Source organism: Natrix helvetica, assembly GCF_964273705.1.
Source record: "Natrix helvetica genome assembly, chromosome: 2".
Classification (NCBI taxonomy): domain Eukaryota; kingdom Metazoa; phylum Chordata; class Lepidosauria; order Squamata; family Natricidae; genus Natrix; species Natrix helvetica.
The window spans coordinates 272,064,385-272,088,296 of record NC_138552.1 but is presented as its reverse complement, the minus strand read 5'-3'; the positions used below and the strand labels follow the sequence as shown (position 1 = coordinate 272,088,296).

Here is a 23,912-nt window from a genome sequence, read left to right as displayed (position 1 = left end):
AAAGCCTACAAAGTTAGCTAGGACCCCTCTATAGCCCCATGGGCAGAAACCAATAGAATACATGTCCTTGGCATTGGAACAGGAAACTCAAGGGCAAGGCCCAAGAGAGGGTATAAACATCATTCACTCTCCATTCCATGCGGTCAGCTGTCCAGGACTTCAAACCCATGTGGTTCTGTTCATCAATAAACCATCTTCCCAATCAGTCTCCATGTTTCCAGTGTCTTTCTCCCTACTTGGAACTGAACCAGGTGCATATTTCTTCCAACAGGAGGCACCTGCACTTTCTTCTAAGTAACAAATTAATGGTAGATGGTTCTTTCTGCTTTTTCTCTTATGGTGCATCTGTGGATCTGTGCACTGAGAAGATTTTCTTCTCTTGGGTCCTGCGAGCATGATGGAGCAGAGGCTTAGAACGGAGCTGTCAACAACACTTCAAATGATTTCTGTTTTGTGCAGCCCGTAACTAGACTCAGCCCTTTATTTATTTATTTTTTATATCTTTCTTTGGCTGGTTTATTTAACCATACCAAATTTGGTCTTGTTTTGTTCAGTTTTTGGAGCATTAGCCTGCTGATACCCAGAGAGATAGATGAGCAGGCAGGCAGATAGATGGACCGACAGAATTGCAAATCCCATTACTAAATTTCTGTCCAACATTCCATTTGTTAGAAAGCATAAAAAGAACAAGCCACACCACGCTACAATTTATATCTCTCAGATAAGCATCTCTAAAAAAGAGATGCTTTTTTTTCCATGCAGATGATTTAGCCTTTTTCTTTTCTTTTTTCTTTTTCTGCACAAGAAAACAGCATTCAATCAGAACACACTTTCTAAAAAGGAGTTATTCTTCCATCAAATTCCACATTTATGAAGAGAAACACACTCTGCACATGATCAATAATTCCAAAGCAATGGACTGACATTCCAAGTTGATTTCAGCCTCAGTGAGCCTAACTAAAGGTCATTCCGCAGACCTTATTACCAAGCACATAATCTCCATGTACTAGACTTGTAAGCGCAACCATAGAGGTAGGAGCAAATGAAGAATCTTAATTCGGCTAAAACTTGGAAGGCTAAAAATAACTCAAGCAGAGACTTGCTGCGCATGCTGATGAGAAGGAAAGCACCAGAGAGAATGCCAATGAGCTTCTGCTGACGCAAGCCGGCTAGCTGTGTTCCACAGCATGCCAAGTTCCAGAGTGATATCAGACACTAATTTGGGAATCGTGGATGCAACTTTGCTACAATTTCAGAGAGGAAGAGGAGAGGGGGCAGCAAACAAAAATGCGGTAATGGAACTGAGTTGTGCTTCCTTAACACTTGACAATTAAGCCAAAGATCAGAAATCCTCAACCAACAGCCCAATGAGGGTTTCTGCCCTGTCACTGCAGTCAAGGCCTTGCAAGACCGAGAAAGTCAACATTTTCAGCCATTTTCCTGCACCAATTCACGTATTAGAGATGTACTATAAATCTAGAAGTTCAACTGGCTTACAATGAGAGACAATGTTTGATTGATTGGTTAATTTGATGCTGCTTGACTCCAAACAATTCTGGGCAACTCGGAATACACCAAACAATATGGAACAATATACGGTTAACCAAACAACTTGGGAAAAGAAAGACGAGCAAGATGGTGAAATCAGTGAACCTTAAACATCCGCCCCCCCTATAACTAGCATCCAACAAAGGGGGAAACCAACCACCCTAGACCTTCAGCTTTTTAGAATAACCAAATAAGCTTCAGCTATGGGAAATGTATTATTGCTTTCATCTCCTATTGATTCGATAGAAAATTGATAAGCCATTTCCCAAAGAAAAGTAGTGTTATCTACGCATACTTTGGTTTGCAGAAATATTTATTAGGGTGACATTTACTGCCCCAATTTGCTGATCCTTATCCTGCTTCTAAGATTCTGTTTCATCACTGCCAGTCATCTGAGTTTCCCCTAAGTTAAGTGATTTCATTGGATGCACCTTGAAGCCGCTTATGTTATTGAAGTAGGAGGAAAATCTTACTTTAACATTAGTAAAGCCAAAGATAACTTTATCTTGTTTGTATCTCACTCAAGAGCTGAAGATCACATGAAAGTAACATGGGGATAAGGCAGAAAAATGCTGCCAGGCCATCTGTTATTGTGATTGGGTGCATGCAGGGATACAGCCTTTGTCCTTTTGTTGAGAGGAATGAATTCTACCTAGAATGGTTCCTGCCTTTTGAGAGAGAGAAATCAAAGCCCTTGTAGCAAAACTAGAAAAAAATTCCTTTGCCAGAAGCTAGTTAGAGCAGAAAATATCTGGTGCAGATAGAACAGCCTCTAATTCAAGGTAAGACTACACCATAGACTCACAAAGACGTACAATGAACATATTATGGTCTGACATGCTGTCATCACAAGAAAACAAAGTTTGTTCTGTAACAAGGTTTTAAGGCCAGGTAGACTGGCTCCGTGGCTAAGATGCTGAGCTTGTCAATCAGAAAGGTCGGCAGTTCAGCAGTTGAATCCTTAGAGCCGCGTAACAGAGTGAGCTCCCATTACTTGTCCCAGCTTCTGCCAACCTAGCAGTTCGAAAGCATGTAAAAATGAAAGTAGAAAAATAGGAACCACCTTTGGTGGGGAAGGTAACAGTGCTCCGTGCACCTTCGGCATTTAGTCATGTTGGCCACATGACCATGGGGACGCCTTCGGACAGCGCTGGCTCTTTGAAATGGAGATGAGCACTGCCCCCTAGAGTCGGGAACAACTAGCGCATATGTGTGAGGGGAACCTTTACCTTTTACCTTTACTATATGAATTGAGCCTGTCTGTTCTTTGAGTTTGCCACTTTGAATCAATACCTGATCCACACACAAGAACATCAGAAATGTACAGAATAGTAAACAAAGCAATAAGGACAAAACAATCAGAAAGTATAAAGCCAATGCCCAAGTCTGCAAAGACAGGGAGCAGCCATATTTAGTAAATTTAAATACTGACTTGAATTTGCAACCACTGAAAACCCCAAAGTTAGTGAAACAGCAATTGGCAGGTTTAGAAAATGAAACAGAGCATCAATGATTGTCCTAAATATGAGCTTCAACAGATTGTCAGCAAACAGAATACTGGGGCAGAGAAGCAACAGAAGGCAGAGGCCCTACAGCAGGGGTGTCCAAACTTGGGAACTTTAAGACTTGTGGACTTCAACTCCCAGAATTCCCCAGCCAGCATGGCTGGCTGGGGAATTCTGGGAGTTGAAGTCCACAAGTCTTAAAGTTCCCAAGTTTGGACACCCCTGCCCTATAGGAAATAAGGCAATGATGATTTTGGGTGGGAACTGCAGAAATACAGGTTCAAAAGAGCAATCAGTAATGTGTGGAAGGGAATCAACAGGACTGAATTGCAAGGAGAGTTCCAATTTGCAGTAAGAAAATACTACGGTGTTTCCTGGAGCGTCGACACCTCTGTGGAAGAAATTGGCAATCACTCAGGTCATCTACAGTCCTTTTCACTCATATGGTTCTCAAATATAATATGGAATGGTATCTCCATTAGCAAAAGTTTCATAAGTCATTTGCAGACTCTCATCTGCCGCACAGTGCTTTTCTGGCTAAAGAATTAGAAAAGCTTAATGAAGATCAGAAATCTGAGACGGTAGTTTTTTTAAAATGCTATGATTGGTACTCAGCTATATGGTAGTCTCAGCCATAAACCAAAGAAAACAGAAAGTGTATTGCCCAGAACTGAGGGGAACATTTCCATTGTTGCAACCCAACACTCAGTGACTAAGATGTTGAGCTTGTTGATCAGAAAGGTCGGCAGTTTGGTGGTTCTAATCCCTAGCGCCGCATAACGAAGTGAGCTCCCATTACTTGTCCCACCTTCTGCCAACCTAGCAGTTCGAAAGCACGTAAAAATGCAAGTACAAAAATAGGGACCACCTTTGGTGGGAAGGTTGTTACTGTTGTGTTCTGTGTGTCTTCGGCATTTAATCATGCCGACCATATGACCACGGAGACATCTTCGGACAGTACTAGCTCTTCGGCTTTGAAACGGAGATGAGCACCGCCCCCTAGAGTCGGGAACAACTAGCACATATGTGCGAGGGGAAGCTTTACCTTAATGCAAGAGATAGGGACCGATCCTTCTGAAGACAAGCTTTGGAATTCTCAGTTGAAACTTCTCTCCTCCAATGAATGACAAACAAGATGGGCTAAGCCCTCTTTCCCTTTATAGAAGGTACCATAATATCTTTCTTTCATGAGCTCTTTTGCAACTCAAGAGCACAGGCAGCTTTCATAAGAGACAAATTAGTCTGTATTAGAGAAGAAGGTCACTGCACAGACTCTGAAAAAGTTCAAGTCCTATTTGCAGTCAAGAGTCTCATTAAGCACTTGTGCCAATAAGGACTGCAAGTAACCCAGGCAGAAGCTGGACTGAACTGGCACTAAGCCAAGACAACAAAACTTTAACACCTTGAAAAATACTGTTCATTTTTTCCAGAACCTCCCCACCCCTCCTCTCTCTCCCTCCCTCTCTCTCCCTCTCCCAGAATCAAGCTCATGTATAGCATATGCTGTTTAAACATCGCAACTTGTGTTAAAGCCGAGAAGCCAACAGGCAATTAGAACAAGGGGAGCTGCAGGGTTTCGCCTATCAAACTCTGAATGTTATGGTAGCAAAAAAAAACACAGCAGCTCTTTTGGCTTATAGCTACAGCAGCATGGTACAAAAAGGATTATGTGCATTATTGGGTCTGAGAGGGCAACTACCACAGAACGATACGCTTCTCCCCTGTTGCTGCAGGAAACAGAAAGCACAGCAATTTGGGTATTTAACAGATAGTTAATGGCTAAATAGTTAAAATCCAATTTTATATGGCAGTCAGGGCAAAATTATTCAGTTAACAAAATTATTTCTCTCCTTGAATTTTTCAGGGGCATCCTCTTTTTCCCCCCTATAAAGTCCCAACTCTCCTCCTCCACCTTTTTTTTCTCCTCCTTTGCTTTTTGGGACAGTCTGTTTTTACATAATCTGGATAGAGAAAGAGCAGAGGTACTTCTTCAGCAAAGCCAATCAAGCTGCAGATCATTCAACTGTACAGTATTGATTCTACTTTTTCCATTAAATGTTGTGTTCTATTTATAGTGACAATCATCTTTTTATCCTTTCTGAAAACTCAGAGCAGCTACCCGAGATGAGCTTACAACTTGGGACCACAAACAGCCAAGGATTCCCTCCATAACAAAACATACCGCATCCAGTTTCACCACTATATTGAAGGAAACTAAACAAAGCCATCTTAATGGCTTATTAATATAACCATCCATCTACATAGAGAATGAGAAAGCTTCTAGAATCTAGATGATTTGGCCAAGAGCTCAGCCAAAATTGGAGATGGGCAATGTTTTTCCCTTTAAGTTTAAATGGAATAATGTATAACGTAGATACTTCTTCCTTGTTATCTAATTATTTACATTTTACACCTTTTAGGCATGGTTAAAAAACTTGCAAATGTTATTTGACATGCAACACAGGGACAAAGAAAATTCTCCAAACATTGGAGACAACAATTTTTTTTGGGGGGGGGGGGGGGACTCCATTTCTCACTGTCATTTTTGATCAGAACTTGTCATTTTAAAAAAAAATGTATAAAAAGCCTCATGAATGCTGTTTACCAAGATATGACAACAGGATAGAATCGTGATGGTGAACTTGTGGCATGCAGAGCCCCTCTCTGTGGGCACGCAAGATGTCACCGCAGCTAACTTCCACCGCACATGTGCGCATCCTCCTGCCGCCCAGCTGATTTTTGGGTCTCTGCCACGCATGCAAGAGACATGCACACATGCATGGGGGCGGGGAGAGCACGGGCATGTGTTCCCTCCCCATGCCCCATTTTTGGTCCTAGGAGACTTCAGGGAGGCCTGCTAGGCACAGAATGTGACACGGGGGGGGTGGGTGTCACATGCACATTGCATTATGGGTGTGGGCACACGAGGACAAAAAGGTTAGCCATCCCTGGAATAGAAGATGCATCACAAGCAATTATACTTCTTTCAAATGAACTAGAAAAATAAAAGGAATACTCTGAATTAAACATGTCAGCCATCTGAATGTGCATCAACAATCTTTTAGTTACTTCCAGCTCCCTGATTAACTCCTTTAATTTCAGCACTTTCCTCTCAACATTATTCCCCATTTAATTCAAAAGGCTACATTGCTAATTAACAGAACCAAAAACATTCGTGAGTTGGAAGTTATAGGTCATCTGGTCTAACTCCCTACATAATGCAGGACATCCATAGATAAAAGATTTTCCTAACAGTGAGAACAATCAACCAGTGGAACAGTTTGGAGGCTTTGAAGAGAAGAGTGGACAGTCATTTGTCTAAAATGGTATAGGATCCCCTGCTACAGCGGTAGGTTGGACCAGAAGACCCGCAAGGTCCTTTCCAACTCTGATGATGTTCTATGTTCTAAAGCGGGGGTCTCCAACCTTGGCAACTTTAAGACTTGTGGACTTCAACTCCCAGTATTCCTCAGCCAGGAATTCTGGAAATTGAAGTCCACCAGTCTTAAAGTTGCCAACGTTGGAGACCCCTTTTCTAAAACATTCCAATGAATGGTTCCCAGGCATTCTACTTCTCTACGCAATTATATTCCTGCTTTTTCTGTTGAAAAGTGTTGCATCTCTTTAGAAGTTGGTCTTCTGGACAATAGAGAATAGGCCTTTTGGTTGTGTGCATGGGGTACTCTTCATTGTCACTTCTTGGTCATCTCTTTCTCGGTACAGAAGCCCAGTTCTTTCAACTTTTCCTTATAGGATATGTCTTCTGTAGTCCTCATCTCACTGGTTTCTTTGGAACCATTCCAGTTTGTCTACTTGTTTGTTTTTTTTAAAGTCTGCTGTAAGCTCTCTTTTCCTCTAGGTGTTCCTGGAGCAAAGGAGGGAACCAAAATCAAAGTCCCTGTTCTTGTTTCCCTTTGGGGTTTGTCTCCTTCAGAGGCTGTGATAGATAGAGTCCACCTCCATCTGCATTTCACTCTCATAACACTTTCTGGGGTAGGCTCAATGGAGAGATCACGACTGCCTACCTTCACAAATAGTTATCTGGAGACACAAAAAGGTTCTAATTACAATAGGAATACAATACAATAGCAGAGTTGGAAGGGACCTTGGAGGTCTTCTAGTCCAACCCCCTGCCTAGGCAGGAAACCCTATACCAGTGATGGCGAACCTATGGCACACGTGCCACAGGTGGCACGCGGAGCCATTTGTCAGGGCATGTGAAGCACTGCCCTGTCAGCTGGCCAGCGCGCATGTGCACGCTGGCCAGCTAAGTTCACCCTTTTTAAAGCCATTTTTCGCCCTCCCCAGGCTCCAGAGGCTTTATAGGAGCCTGGGGAGGGTGAAAACAGCCTCCCCCGCCCCCCAGAGGCCCCCTGGAGGCTTCATGAGCTTCCCTGAAGCATCAGGAGTGCAAAAAACAGGCCCTACGGGCAAACCGGAAGTTCGGGAATGGACTTCCTGTTTGCTTGGAGGATCGTTTGACTGTCCCAGATGCTTCAGGGAAGCCTCTTGAAGGACCCTGAAGTCTTCGGAGCACTTAAAACGACCCTCCGAGCAAACCGGAAGTGACTTCCGGTTTGCTCGGAGGGTCATTTTGAGCGCTCCGAAGGCTTCAGGGAAGCCTCTTGAAGGTCCCTGAAGCCTCCGGAGGGCTCCCTCTTCTTTGTGGCAACCCCTGAGGTATTGGAACACTGCTATCATGTCTCCCCTAGTCCTTCTTTTCATTAAACTAGACATACCCAGTTCCTGCAACCGTTCTTCATATGTTTTAGTCTCCAGTCCCCTCATCATCTTTGTTGCTCCTCTGCACTCTTTCTAGAGTCTCCACATCTTTTCTACATCGTGGTGACCAGAACTGAATGCAGTATTCCAAGTGTGGCCTTACCAAGGCATTATAAAGTGGTATTAACACTTCACATGATCTTGATTCTATCCCCCTGTTTATGCAGCCTAGAACTGTGTTGGCTTTTTTGGCAGCTGCTGCACACTGCTGGCTCATATTTAAATGGTTGTCCACTAGGACTCCAAGATCCTTCTCACAGTTACTACTATTGAGCAAGGTACCACCTATACTGTACCTGTGCATTTCGTTTTTCTTGCCTAAATGTAGAACCTTTACTCTTTTCACCATTGAAATTCCTTCACATTATCTCCATTTATTTTAACCACTTGTCAGACCCTTCTCTTTATGACTCACAGAGGGAAAGCCCAACTCTGATGTTTGGCCACCATCACTGCTACATGAAAAAAATGCTGAGACTCTCTTCTCTCTCCCACCCCCCACCCCCAAAGTAAGCAATGCTGGCTTGTGAAGATCTCAGAGTAGCCTTTGTTGTCATGGAAACCGCTCACTCACCACTCAATAAAGCAGACAGTGCAACTCTTGTCCCACCCCTCCCTCCTTAAAGGCCAAAGGGGCCAAAATCAGAGCCCAACCATAGAGTCGGGGTGACTCTCCTAGCAGCATCGGAGCTCTTTTACCCAGAGCAAAGGTTGCAAGGAAGGAAGACTTGTTTTGTTTTTGTTAGAGGGAGTTGGAAAAGATTTGAAAACAGGAGTCACTTTTAGCAATGGGGAGATGTGAAATATTATCGAGGCTTACAATCATCTGCATTCCTTGCCATATTTTTTCACTGCTTTTTCTACCGACATCGGTGGTTAAGGTGTTGCTCACCCATTTTTCTATTCTTGACCCCATGCTGCAAGGCCAGTCTTGCCCACTCATTCTGAAGTTTGGTCGATGCCAGAAGAGACAACCTGACAAGAACATCAGCTGAACAACTGAGAGGTAATGCTTACAAAAGTGAGCAACAGGAGCCGATAGGCAAAAAAAATATGGATAAGCACCTCTGTCTTCCCTGGTTAGGGTAGAAACTTCTGTATTTGTTTGCTCAGCTCAAATTCTGCATCTCTTGCAGGGATACTGTTTAAAATGTAGCTGTTAAATGCCTTGCTGCGTGATTAATATCTTTGGCTAAATGTGCAATTTCCCTATTAAGCCATCCAATCTATCAAAGAAGGATTGTTATGAATGAGCTTCTGTTCAACCCATTCCCTCCAGGGACAAGGTTCTTCTGGAAGGGTTGAGGTTAATTTGCCTAGATGCTGTTCTCAAGTAGTCTTACAGAAGGTGCCTAAGAATGGGGAAGTCTCCCCTTGCCTCTGAAAGATACAGCGGCATTGCCTCATTTCAGCTCCTGCGTGCTTGTCAAGGTTCACGTGTCACTTTGCAAACCTGAGTAACATTTGCATGCATTTTCACAGGAGCCACACAAACTACAGCGCCCAGATTATGTTGCTCTAAATCTAACAACAATCAAAAAGGCAAGAAAGGCAAAGAACCCAAACCAAGTGAGGAACAAATTCACCAGTAACCCACAGCAGGAGGAGGGGAAGGAAGAGAAGTAATGATAAAATCCAGCACTGTGAGGAAATGAGTGGGAAAGTTCAAGCTTCCGTTTAATTGAGCAAGACCACGTGGTTGTGGGGTTTTGAGGTTCACTGGTTCTAGGGAATGTCCATCTTATTTCTGGATGTGGTCAGACACAGACACACCCCACCAGACTTTCATGGCTCCTGCAGGTAGCAGCCATGGCCAACAGGTCCTCTACACAAATCCATCTTGTATGCAAACTATGCCTATTCCTCAATCAGGAGGTCCTGCTCATGGTTACTTCTGTCTTGGTCACCTCCCATTCGAACTAGTGCAATACACTCTACAGAGAGTCGCCTTGGAAGCTGCAATTGGTTGAAAATGCAGTTGTGCAAATAGTTATGAGTGCATAGTGGTGCAAGATGGATAGATTCAGTTCCAGTGTAGGAGGTTAGCACCCACCACTCTCCTAGGAAAATGAAATATTTTAGGAAATATTAAAAAGGGCAGAATATTTCCCCTAAAAGGGAGGCAGAAACTCTCTCTCTCTCTCTCTCTCTCTCTCTCTCTCACACACACACACACACCCACACACACCTTTCTTAATAGGCTATTAAGGCCTGAGCCAGCTTATCTGCAACCCAAAAGACAAAGCCTCCAGGACATAATAGGACCCATCTAGCAACATAAACTCATCACATGGCATCTGGGAAGATTATATCATCCAGCAAGACTCAACCAAGCTTGGGCCTCAAAAGATAACCTACAGAGTTGCCCCTGCATGGTCCCATGGGAGTCTGACATCCAATCACAATACAAGCTCAGATTCAAAAGCCCAGAGATGGTATAAGACCCAGGGACTCTCAGCATCTCTGCCCTTTTCCTTCAAGATCTTCAAAGCATGTGATCCCCTTCCCCCCGCCCAGGACCTCAAACCATGTGGTCCTGTCCACCATTAAAACCATATTTCCAAGCAGCCACCATGTTTCCAGTTTCTTTTCCCCCACTCGGAACTGAACTCAGAAGGACATTTTTTTTCCAACAACAGGAATTGATGAGTGCATGTTGGAAGATCTGCTTAGGGACAGATCGTCATGGAGAAAAACTGTGTGGTTAAGAGAAAACCATAACTTGATGCAGATCACCAAGTTATCTGCCGCATTACAAGCTGCACTGGCTTTCCATAGGCTACCTGGTGTAATTCAAAACATGAGTCATCAAGCTGGAAGACCTCCATGCAGTTGTTTGCAGGACTGGCTGTCTACTGTGGAAAGTTATCACCCAGCCCTCCCCCAGAAAAATGAAATATCCTAGGAAATATTGAAAAGGCAGAATATTTCTCTGGATGTGAAAAGGAAGAAACATGTTTTATAAAGATAGAATAGCTCCCTGTAGCTTCCTGCCTCCACCCACTTTAATGGGCCATTAAGGTGGACAAGCCAGTCCCTTTACATAATAAAGAGTTCTCCCCTTCAGCTCACAGGACATTCTGTTAGGGAAAGGAGAGTGTGTATGAAAATGGATGGAAAAGTGAACGAAAATTTGTTGTTGTTGTTGTTGTTGTTGTTGTTGTTGCTTTTGTCCTATGAAAGCAAAAAAGCAAAGGCCCATTATGCGTAAAGAGAGAAGGAGGTGCTGGTATTAACTGCAGAGGGGCAGAGGTCCTCCCCAGATCACTTTTTTGGATCCGGAAAACCTTAGCGGACTTCCCTACGAGGAAAGGGGCCGAATACTTCGTTGAGGGAATCAAAGTCCTTCCCGGAATTTTTTTTCTTCCGAAACTTACGGCAGGTCACCCAGCTAGGCCAAAGTGAGCCCTATATGTAAAGGGTCATGGGAAGCGTTAGCTCGTGGGTGACAGGAATCTCCCATGGAGATTTCCTTGAAGCCTGGGACGCCAGGCACATGCCTATCTTGGTTGGCATAGAGAGCAAGGAAACTGTTTGGCAAATGGGCTTTGCTGAAAGATGATACAGGAAAACTAAGTTGGCTACATAAAGGTACTTAAAAGAAAAGGGGAAATGTTGGGGTTTCTTTTTTCTCTTGTCAGTTTGTCTCTTTCTCTGTCTTCTATGCAACCATGTGATTTGTTAAGATTTGTGCCTTCCCTAATTTAACAGATTTGTGCTGGGAATGACTAGGGTGTGTAAACCTGAGAGTTCTCTCCCTCCCCCATATTTTCTCCTTGTCCTTGTGTAAATGTGTGTCCAAGTCTTTGTGCACCCTCAAGGTAATTGTAACTAAGATGTCTCCAATCCAAAAAGACAAGAATTTTAAATTGTTCAATGAAAGAAAAGAGTAAACTGGCAGAAATTGCCTTCGCTCAGTTTGTTGGGCCCAGAAAACTGAGTGAAGCGGGAGGGAAGTCTTTCCTTTGTGTTTGTTTGGCCAACAAAAACGTAGTAAAGAGAATTATTTTTTTCCCTTCCTTCCTTCCCTGTACCTTAAAGTAACAACCCAGGAAATGTTTTAAGTTCATTTACAAGAAAAGTTTCATCCTTGCATTTATTGTGTGTTTAAATGATTTTACCTGTTCATTTCTTTCCTGAAGCATGTGAATCCAGACCCCATTTCTCATCTATGATATCCCCATAATGTTACCAGTTTATCTATTTAGTAACTGATGGTTTTATTTTTCAAACTCTGCCTGCAAGCTATCTACCCCCCCCCCACTTACCTCGAATCCGCCAACAAAGCCTTTTCTGTGGGGGAGGGGACCTTGTTCTGTCTTTCAGCCCTGGAAGATTGTACTCTTCGGGTAAGTGCAACATATAATATATATCTTTGATTGTACGCTGCCCTGAGTCCCTTCGAGGAGAGGGAGCGGCTAACAAATCTAATAAAATGAAAAAAATGAAAATAAAAAAGTATAGATTTTTTTTTCCTTTTGGGGGGAGGAGGAGAGTGTTACCTTGTGTGTGCATGTATGAGACGAAGGAAATTCCTACTAGAGGTTTACCTTTGACCTGAGCAAAAAAAACCTCTGCACATCTATCTGTCCAACCTACTCTATTGGTCCTAAAGTAGAGGTAGCCCTCTTGCTGCTGGTCTTGTGGCAAATGTGCTCCAAGGCTCAGTGCTTCCGCCTTTCATATTTGGAGCCAGACTTTGAGGGCTTGGAGCTGCAGCCTGCCTCTTTGGCCCCTTGGAGGAGACGTGCTTTCTCTTTGCCATTGCCTTGCCTCCTCCTCTTCCCTTAGCAGCCTCTGTAGCAGTCTCTGACCTGGTTAACTGTTCATCTGCTCCTCGGGTGGGGCTGCTGGCTGCTGGGGTGGAGGCTTGAGTCCTGACGGCATCCTCTGTGCTGCTGGGTGCCACCATCTTGGATCACGTGGTTCCAAAATGGCCACCGGCTCCAAATTCAAAACATTCCTCTCCCTGGGAACCCGTGGAAGCGGCTTTTGCCTTTGGGGCTGCAGCGCGGCTTCCGCTGCCACTGGAGAGCTCTCTCTCTCACTTCCTCCGCTCTCTTCTGAGCTTTGCGAGCTCCTGCAGGCCACTATCTCTCTCCGGCACTCGCAAGCAGGCACAGGCACTCTGCTGCATTTAAAAATGCCGCAGTTTGCCGCTCGACCCCCTGGGGGGGAGCGGCAGAACGCTCTGGCGCCGGCTGAGCCTCTCTGACGTGACTGCCTTCCCGAGGCTTCCAGGGGAGCATCCCCTCACCCGCAGTCTTGATTAGTGCCCTAGGTCTCTCTTCATGACCTGGGCTGTGCGTTGCCCTGAAGGGCTTTCTGCGCGTGCTCGCTCTCTCTCTTCCCGGCCAGGGACTCAGCCAAGAGCCAGTTACTCACTCAGGCAGGGAGGCAGCGAATGCAATCAGGTAAACAGTGAGTTCAATCCTTTCTTTAAAATTTTCCAGGAGCTTGGAATGATCACAGTTGCCCATTGAGGGGCTGAGTCGATAACTTGGTGGTACCTGGTGACCAGGGCATGGCGCAAAGAGCTTACTCAGCCCAATCAATGAGAGGACAAGATCAACCCATCCTGGATACTCCTCCCCTCATTATGGAGAATAATTAGGATGCCCTTTCTATCACAAAGCCTGCCCTATGGAATATCATCCTATCTGAGAGTCAGATGGCCTCCCATAAGGCCCTGAAAACTTGATATGGACGTATTAAAATGTGACTGATTAAATGAACAATCCTACTTTTCTGCAAGCATTTTCTAAAGTGTTGTATGATCCTGTCTAGAAATGAGGAGTTGAATGGGAATGCTTGTAGTTGGTCTCAATCTTGTATTTTTGGATGTTGGTGTGTTTGGTTCCTTTGTGTTTGTTTTTAACCATATGTAAACTTCCCAGAATTGCTATGGCAAGTTGGAAGGCCAAATAAATAAAAGGCACCTGAGGCAGAACAGCCCTATCAGAAGACTGGCCTCTAGCTTGGTTGAAAAAAAAATTCTGAATTCTCACACCTGTGTTCTATTGTATGGCACACATCAAAGCACAATGTGACTTTTTGGATTTTGGCTATGTCGTACAAATTTATTGTAATTTATGAATCATGGTTTATAGTTTAACACAATGTATGATTCCAGCCAATTCCACCTATTCCAAGTAGCTGGCCTGGCTCAACTATGATCTAACTATATCGCTCCTGACGGGTTTTTTATTTGGGTAATTTAATTGTATTCATTTATCTAGGGGTTTTTAAACATTGTGATTTTAATTGTTTTTATTCATCAGCCCACCTCCTCCTTGTACACGTCTTGGTATACGTCTTTGTTATATGTATGTCTTGTCTAGATATGTATTTTATGTGTTTTATTGTACGCCGCCCCGAGTCCTTCGGGAGAAGGTGCGGCTAAGAAATAAATATTTATTATTATTATTATTATTATTATTATTATTATTATTATTATTATTATTATTATTATTATTATTATTATTATTATTATTATTATTATTATTATTATTAAGTCATAATGAAACAAATAACAGCTCAGCAAGATGAGCAAACCCAATCTATTTGACAGTAGTATGCATAACTTCTGTCTCAGAAATTCTTACTATAATTCAACAGCAAAATCTAGGAAAGAAAGCATGATTCATCTGCATAAAAAAATATCTACCAACACTGAACTACAACCAAAAGGTAACAACTCTATAGAATTGTTTAAAATTTTCCAGGAACTTGGGATGATCACAGCCGCCCATTGAGGGGCTGAGTCGATAACTGGGTGGTACCTGGTGACCAGGGCATGGCCCAAAGAGCTTATCTGACTCAGCCCAATCAATGAGAGGACAACTTTTCCAGCAAGTACCTGAAATGTTCCCATTACCTCTTTTGCTTTGCCTCTGTCACCTGCCCCATGGAAAGTCCAAGTGATGTCAGCTGCTGCAGAATCAAAATTAAAGGTCACCCAACCAGCCTTTAACCAATACTGATGTCAGCCTCTGCTTTGCTGCTTGCTTTCGGCTGCCTTGAAACAGGGAGTGGGGGAGATAATATGGTATTTGGGTGGGGAAGCTTAAGCAGGAGTGAATTAAGAAGGGAGTGATTTTCTCACCATCTACTGCGCATGCTGCAGATAGTGGAATTGCCGCCAAGGCCAACCGTCCGGCATACCAACCTGGTTTTGAAGCTGCAGCCCACACCTGTGGGGTGTGCGGATTGGACTGGGGGTTGGGGTTATTAGGGGGAGGGAGTTGGGTCACATATTGATATCTATGATTACGCGCGCTTTTGCCTCAGATCTTGCTTTGCTAGCTGCTTTCTACTCATAACCAGTAAAAGTACTCTTAATTCTGAAAAATGGAGTTGAGTGGTTTCTTTCATGGTTACTGATGGAGGCTGCCTGACAACTTTTTTGTGGGGGAGGGGAGAGAATGCTTTGAAACCTCTGGCACTGCTTGCTTTTTTCTTCAGATAAGCCTAGGTCAACAATACTTTGGTCAACAAAACAAAGTATTAAATTCCCATAACATGGAAATACAAACCTATGATCCAAATTATAACTAGTTCATGCACCACAGTAAATAACTGACTTCCCATTATAAATTGGATCACCAACTATCCAACTTCATTTTAGCTTAATCTAGTATGATCCCAAATCTTCATGAGTTTTTACAGATTGCATTAAAGACATGTACTTTGCTTGGTTTGGGCCAAGCAGGCTCTGTAAAAACGAATATACAAAGGCAACAATTTAGCTAATGGTAATTAAGATAAACCAATATTTGTGCTGATCCAGCCCAGAAGTCTGATCCTGTCTGTAGAGAAACTCTAGTGTTGTTTCTCCACAAATTCTCCCATCTGTATCAAATCAGTTTTGGCTTACCTATGGTTTTGTGCACCACAAATATCAAAAAGCCAAAGCTGCTCACTTATCCACATATTAGCAATGCTATGAGCTGGGTCTACCAAACAATTTTAGTCCACAAGAAAAAACAGGTGAAAGGACTACATATTTGTCCAAAGAGATGTTTCTTTTTCTTTGGATTTTTTTCCAGACAAATCGAAGGCAGAACCTCTTGGGAGAAACCAATCTTCATCCTTCTTAGGAAAAACAAAATGTTTAGAAATACCTCAGAAAATCAAGTTCATATCTAGTTGTTTCTTCTCTTACTGGCTTCCTTTTCAAAAATAATGGGGATGACAGGCAAATTTATACACGGGATGCTTCATCCTTTCCAGTGCTATAACCACAATGCTGGCCCTTTATTAGGAAAGACACCCATTCCCAAAATTGCTAATATTCAAGTTCTCTCCGTCAGATGTCAACACGCATCCACAGCCTGAAGATGAGATTACAAAAAAGAACATTGCTTGGGAAATCCACAATTTCCACACAAACAGCTGGTCTGCTCCGAGGGTTTTTTATGCAATGTAATTCTATCTTTTAACTAAAAATGAATACTGTATATTTTCAGAGGTTCACACCTGATCTTCAACAATTAAGCCAGGTAGCCCTTGTTGGGAGAGGGGGCGGTCTAAAAATCTAAGAAATAAATAAATAAATAAATAGCTGTCATACCACAGGTTGTTTCCTGATTCAATTACAGCTACTTAGCTTAATCCATTTTGTTGCTAGCTGTTAATAACAGCCTTGGAGATAGCATGCAGGGCTCAGTAACACTACTCTGTTCAAACCCAGCCTTCATGTCACTCGCTTCCGAAAGACAAGTGTTTCATTCTCACTGGTGTTTCAGCAGCAAAGGGCTTTCCCATTATTAAATGGGTTCACAGATTGGACTAACACAACAACACATGACGGGCTTTAACCATGATGATGTTAACCATAGGGGCTAGCATTTCATATGTTGGGATTGGGTTTGCCCAATAAAGTAATTTATATTGTTCAGCTGCCTTAGCTCCATCCATGGATGAAAGTAGTTAATATGTTTGTGCATGCCCAGAGAATGACTGAGCTCACATAACAAGCTATACTAAGCTTAAATAGATGTGGATAGTTTGTCATGTAATCGGACTCAAGTCATTGTCTAAGCATATAACCCAAGCCATCCCATCAAGCCATGATATGATTGATAGGCATAACATATAGACCAGTTGTGTTTGTTAACCCAGAAATACCCAGCCAAACTACCCATAGCTTAATGTAGGTTAGCTTACTTTAAACAAAGTCTACATATCATGTGAGGTTGTGCTAATGCTTAAGTTACAGTTTAAGCAGCCCATGTCACTAGTAAAATAAGATGGGGGTTCACGGCTGATTGATTATAGTGTTGTTCCTACAGTAGTATCTTATGCTTTTCATGCTTCTATTTCAGCTCTCGCTCCTATTGAAGTGCAGCAAGAGCTTTATTCTGAAAACAGACTGGGAAAAAACTAATGTTTTCCTACCTCTTTCATGCGATTCTGAGACTTTGGATAACTGTGGGCTTTAAAAATATAGTCATGCATGAGGAGAAGCAGTAGCAACATGCACCAAGTTGTACAGATGTCTACAACGAAGGAGGGAGACTAACAAACCATGGCCAGCCAAAATTTTGTTAAGTCACGTTTATTTATTTAGAACATTTATATAGCCCATCCAACTCAAACAGTGAGAATCTGGGCAGCATACTAAATCATTAAACAAAACAAAACAAAACACCAATAAAGCAGTTTTTTTAAAAAAAAATAAATGACTATGGGATCTAAAATATATCTCACCAATCAGGAACACTGCTAAACAGAGGATATGTGCTAGATGCCTTAAATACAGCTAACATTAAGTCATACTTTACAGCTCATAGAAACATGACTGTTGTGTCATGGATCCAAGTTTATAAACTGGAAAGGTTTGGTTCACACATCAAGCAAAACAATAAAAGCAGATTATCTATGTTAAGGCAATGTGTGATAAACTGAACTCAAAGTACTTTGATTAGCAGAAGTACAATATTCAGCTCTGAATTCTCCCATGCTGAAAGAAGAAAAATGAAACAAATATCCATCTTCCTCCAACTTGATGAGGGGAAATGAGTACCTCCTGCTAATTAAGCCCAGAATTTATTCCTAAGTAGCAGTTGGAGTAGAGGCCTCAGAAATTCTGCTGCAGTTTCCTGAAAGTGCAGAACATTTTAGAATATACTTTAAAGCAGGGGTGTCAAACTCACAGCCTGTGGAATGGATGCGTCATGCGCTGGCCACACCTATGCCCAGTTTTGCGAAGGGGGAAAAAGTTGTGATACATCATGTGACGACATGAGTTAGACACCTTTGCTTTAGAGCACTATCATTTCCAGGATGCTTGAGAAAGCCACGTCTCTGACACCTGACTCTTGCAAACATTCTGGAACAGATTCCCACATGCTGTTATGAACATGAGGGGGGGAAGTACCACAACATTTTAAATTGCCAGCCATAGTGATTCATTTTTCAGCTCCAGCTGTGCATACATAAAACACTAAAGAGTAAGAGTCCTTCTAACTAGAATTTGACCCCAGATAACTTCAGGGACATATTTCAAGGCAACCATATGGAAGTCATTGTCACTGTTTTAATTTTTATTTTCTAGCCCGAGTATTTCCTGATGGACTGTAAAATCGAATCACTGCCCATCCAAACGATATATCCAGCACTATGCCTGGCACCTCTTTAGCAATCAATATTAGTGGCAGCCAGTTACGGGGAAAGGAAGAGGTCACCTCTGTCCATACGAAGTGAAAAAAGAATCAAACCCTTGCCTCCAATTGGAACCATCCCAATGGTAGATGCCAGACATCCTTCAAGACCAGGCAGATTCTGCCTTCCTGTTTCTCCTAAAAAAATTTAAAGCTCAAGTTGTTTTTCCTGTTCTGCGAGGTCAAAAAAAACAAACCCCATTATATAAACACTCTCCCAAACTTTTCTGAAGTCCTCAGCAAGAAACTAAGAAAATCCATCAGAAATTTTGCAAACTCTTGGAGTTCATCTCCTTAGCATTTCCTGAACAAAACTGGGAGATGTGCTTGTTTCGCTTTGGAACAGATGTTAAGACAGCTTTATGACCTCTTCCAGAAAAGGGAATATATATATTTAAAGCAGATTTTTTTTAAAGGAAAGATTCATAAAATAGCAGTAGAAAAGCTAACTTGGCTAACAGCTTTCTCTTTCCCTTTTTGGTTTTACAGGTCAAACAGCCAGCCTTAGCAATAGCATTTAGATTTATATACCACTTCGAAGTGCTTTACAGCCCTCTCTAAGCAGTTTACAGAGTCAGCATATTGCCCCCCAACATATGGCCAGGGATCGGCTTCAAAAATTTTAGCAAGGGGTTCTCTGCCCAGGTGTTGGATGGGTGTGGCCTTGGTGGGCGTGGCCTAATCCACCTCCTGCAACACAGTGGGGGGGGGGTGTTTTGCCCTCCCTAGACTCTGGAGGCTTTCCTCGAGCCTCCAGGAGGGCGTTTCTGGCCTTCCTGAAGTTCCAGTATGCCTATTTTTCACCCTACCCGAGCCTCCACGCACGCCCTGCACTTACCTGCATTCAAAACAGGCCGCAGGGAGACTCCTGGGAGGGGAGGGAGAGGCAGGGCCAGCCAGGAGTGGGATTTGGAGGTTCTCCAAACTGCGCAAAATCTTAGCTAGAGGTTCTCCCAAAGCCATGCAAACCCCCAGCAGCCTACCCTTGCATCTGGCCCCCAACAATCTGTTTTACCGACTTTGGATGGATGGAAGGCCGAGTCAACCTCGAGCCGGTAAGAATTTTAGCCTCTAACAAGTAACATATTAGGACATTAAAGGCATAAGAGGGTTTGCTTAATTGCCCCTTGTTGCCAGCATCTCATTGAGCATTGTCACTTGTTGGAGGGAAGCGTCTTCCAGTTTAGCTCCTACAGCAATGTCCTAAAAGGAAAGCAATAACCAGGGGTGGAGACAGAGTAGTTAAAAGAGAAAGGAAAGCCAACTTTCTTATAATAAGGTCCCCACACCATTAATGCCAAATCCGAGCACTTTTCTCATATTCACATGCCTCCTGCTTTAAATGTAAGCCCAGTGCTCTTATTCAGCTCCTCGGTACAGAATTCTTTATATATTTGGGCAATTTATTTGCTGCCATAGTTTTCCTGTTTCACAGTAGTAGTAGAGGCTACAGCTGAGATGCAATCTTCCCAAGGTCATAGCGATGGTTAAAATCTCTGAACTAGAGAGACTGAAACAGCCAAACTATTGCAAGTAGTCCTCTATTGCCCCCAACATTTCTGTTACTAACTGAGACAGTTCAGTGGGCATTGTCTCATTTTATGATCTTTCTTGCCACAGTTGTTGAATGAATCACTGCCATTATTAAGTTAGTAACAGGGTTGTTATTAACGGCCTTCTCCCCATTGCTTGTCAGAAGGTCAGAATAGATTAATCACATGACCCAGGACATTGCAACTGTCGTAGGATGAATCAGTTGCCAAGCATCTGCATTTTGATCCCATAGGGATGCTGCATTGGTCGTAAGGGTGAAAAACAGACATCAGTCACTTTTTCCAGTGCTGTTGTCACATCGGCCATTAAATGAACAGTTGCAAATTGAGGACTTTCTGTATTTCGGGGCTTCAGCTTGCAAAAATCTTTCTTGCAGATCAGCTCAGTTCAATTACTACAAATGGACAATCAATTAAGTAATCAGAATCTAGCATGCCTTTGGAATGAAATGCCCACCAGACAATAGAGAAGTGAACCTAGCCTGTCACAAGGCAGAGAAGCAGTTGGAAGTCAGCTTAGTTAATGTAAGAGATAACTCTTGCCAAGGTTTGCCCAAAGCATCCAAGGGTCAGGTGGCACTTTCTGAAAAGAAAACCAAAGAGCTTTCAGCTATTGTGGATTCCTGTTTCAGAAACACCTATATTCTGGTACACTGTTTTATAGCTTGCAAAATAAGCAACATATATCAGATAGGTACCTTAACTCTTCATGTGGCATTTAAGGAATAGCAAACCCAGAAAAATGACACTACTTTGAAACATTCTAATGCTTAGGAAACGGGAGAAAAACATGTAACATTAGTTAATAAAGACAACCCTGTTCACTTTTGCATCGGGCGATGAAGGACCCTTAGAAGCCAGTCAGTTTGAGCTCCATTCTATCTCATCTGAACATTTCCAAAGTTCAAAAGGAACCAAAGCAGAGCCACAAAATAGATGGAATGTTGTCGAAGATACCTGGAGAGAAATGAGCATGTTGCAGAATCAGAGTTGTCATGGCAAAGCTGGGCATCATGCAATGAAACCCCAGTTGGCAAGGCAGAAAGACTGTACATCCTGAACACACCTCCTGGTAAGCAGCATGCAGTATATTCTTCCCGAAAAGGGCAAACGGCCTCATTAACATTTGCATTTCTACATAATCAATTGTGCTGAAGTGCCTGGGAAACACCAGCATATACATTCATAAGATGCCTGAGCAAGGGGGGGGGGTGTCAACAAATTTCAGTTGGGGGGGACCTCACATTCTCTTTTGCAACCCATGTTTTATATGGAGGATGTGGTTTCCTTTTGCTTTCCCGGTAATTTGAAACTGGACACACACACCCTGGATAACAAAGTGCTTGTTTTGCCATTTAAACTTGAAGCCAACTACCAGCAAAAGCAGATGGAGGTTAATAGAGACACATGTCATACAAGAGTTACAAAACTGGAAACTTGGCCATAGAAGAATTGACATTATTAAATATTCTTGGGGATTGCCCTAATAGTTCTGGCACAAAAAAAATATGTTTCTTTTCTTTCTGGCTACTTGTCAGATTGCTCCCAATTCTTCTCTCAACTGCCATAAAACTGCCTGCAAGGGAGAATCCTTCTGCCCCAGCTAAAAAACAAGCAAGCGCCCAGGTCTCATCCTTGAGACTTGACATCACTATGGATTCACAGTGGTGCTATTTTCTCCCTGGAAAGCTGTGATAAAGGGACAGCGGGGATTCGCCGGCTCCCTCGGCAAAGCTAAAATATGCATTCTGTACTGCTTAACCGATCTATTAATAAATTCGCGTCAGAAAACGCTATCAACCTTCGTCAACTTTCCCTGCTAAGGAAGCTCAACCTGAGCAAGAATTGCACCGGGGAAAGTGATTGGGAGTGGTGGTGTAAAAACCCAGGTTTACCGTCATGAATTTCCTTGACCCAGCAGGATGAAGTGCCAGGACAATGTCCATGAAAGCAGCGGGCTTTACCGAGACCCCTAAGAAATTCAAAAGAGCTTTCACTGTTATTTGTATGGGAAGCGGGTGGCGCAGTCTGCTGAACAGACCGAGGGACAGTATAACACAAGACTAAGCAACAGAGGAACAGCGCCTTCCTGCCACAACAGCAGAAAAGCACTCCATACATGTTCAGAGTCCTCGCGCTTTAGAGGCCGAGAGCAAGAGCCGCAACGGGATCCAGGGGGATCCGAAGGATTCGCAACACGACTGCAAGGCTGCAAGTACTCAAAGGAGGGCGCGCCGCTTCCACGGACAAGGCGGCCCCCTGCCCCAGCTTTGGCGCCGCTGGTGAAGACGCCCCAAGGCCGCGTAACTCTGGCGGAGGAAAAGCCTCCCTTTCCCGCGTGCCGCTCCTGATCCCGAGCGCTCTGCACGTGCTCGGGAAACCTCTCGTCCCCTTCGTCGCCGCCACCCATACACCCACCCTTTCGCCCATGCCTCGCTAGGAAGACGGGGCACGTGCGAGGGAAAGCCAGAAGCCTCGCCGCAGAAGCTCGCTCACCTGGGCGCGGCGGCGGCGGCGGGTCGGTCGCCATCGCCCTGAATGCCGTCGAGCTCAACGCCTCCCCGTGGGCTTCTCCTTGCCGCTTGCGCGCCGTCTCCAGCGGAGAAGCTGCGTCTCGATCCCCGGCCTGACTTGAGGCTCCCGTTCAAGCGCTGGAGAAGCTGCGCTGCGTCTGCTCGCACAGACGCCCCCCTTCCTTTAAAGGCACCACCGTCAGTTCGCGGGGAGGGGGGGGCGAGAGAGGTCTCTTTCAGCGGCTGGGGAGGGGCTGCCGACCCACCCCCGAGCCGAGGCCCCAAACTGACGGCACCCTCCCGGTGGCGCAGGGCTGCTGCAGCGGCTGCAGGTTTTGCCGCCGCGCAACCAGCCAGAAACATTTGAGTTGGAGAAGCTGCGCCCCCCCCCCGTCACGCCCCTGTGGAAAAGCAACCGGCGGAGGGCCGGAAAAGGGATCGCGGTGGCTCTCCCCGCTCTGCCCCACGCGTGGTTGGGACCAAACTCGAGGGGAGGCTGTTCCGCGTCCAGAGCAAAAAGAAGGTCCCGAGCATGTACACAGGTCATTTTCAAGGGAGTGTCCGAATTCGCACCACGGACTTAAAAGTAAATTTAGCGAAGGCTGAACTCACTTGATATGCTAAGAGCTTGGTCGGAGGGGTGGGGGGGGGGCAGTGTGAAGTGTTGTGATCAGGTTATTAGACAATTAGCGGTATATTGTGCAAACTCACGAAATGGGCAAATTCAGTTACCATGTTGTGTGAATGAACTCGAGGCGTTTAGCTTTTCATCTCTAGAATGATGGCCATAGCCTTGCTGTAGGGAATCCCAAGAGAATCTGGGTTGTTGAAATTAAAGATCATCATCTTAGGATCACAACTGAGCCCAAAATGCCTGTTGCTAAGTGAGACGTTTGTTAAGTGCATTTCCCCCTATTTACCACCTTTCTTGTTAAGTGAGTCACTGTAGCACGGTTGCTAAGTGGCTTTCTCATAGACTGTTTGTCAGAAGGTCATCAAAGGTGATCACTGGAACGCTGCAACCATAAAAAATATGACTCAGTTGCCAAGCATCTGAATTGGATCCCGTGACCATGGGGATGCTGCAGCGGTCGTTAAGTGGGGAAAATGGTCATAAGTCACTTTTTCAGTGCTGTTGTAACTTCAGACCGTCACTAAACAAACTGTTGTAATTCAAAGATTACCTGTATGCTGATGTGGATATACCAAGCTCATAAGGATCAGTGCTTTAGCTTTCCTTTCATGAGACAGACTAGTTCCTATCTTTCTGCCCTCCATAAAACAACATGAGCTGCACCTGTTACCTGTCTGAATTCAGTGATGGAGCCATGGCCATCTAAACAGCAT

General features: G+C 43.9%; 1 protein-coding gene across 3 annotated transcripts in view; it reads right to left on the bottom strand.

Annotated features, from left to right (window-relative positions):
* Positions 1 to 22,898, bottom strand: part of PITPNM3 (PITPNM family member 3) — a 162,611-nt gene extending 139,713 nt beyond the window's left edge. The window contains exon 1 of one of the 3 annotated variants that reach the window (XM_081941197.1): positions 22,549 to 22,898. In XM_081941197.1, coding sequence (XP_081797323.1) covers positions 22,549 to 22,582 — 34 coding nt within the window. In that variant the 5' untranslated portion in view covers positions 22,583 to 22,898. Of the gene's footprint in view, positions 1 to 14,712; positions 14,732 to 21,947; positions 22,107 to 22,548 lie in introns of those variants that run through there. The other 2 variants (XM_081941200.1, XM_081941199.1) reach the window with 2 other exon arrangements.
* Between the last annotated feature and the right edge of the window lie 1,014 nt (positions 22,899 to 23,912).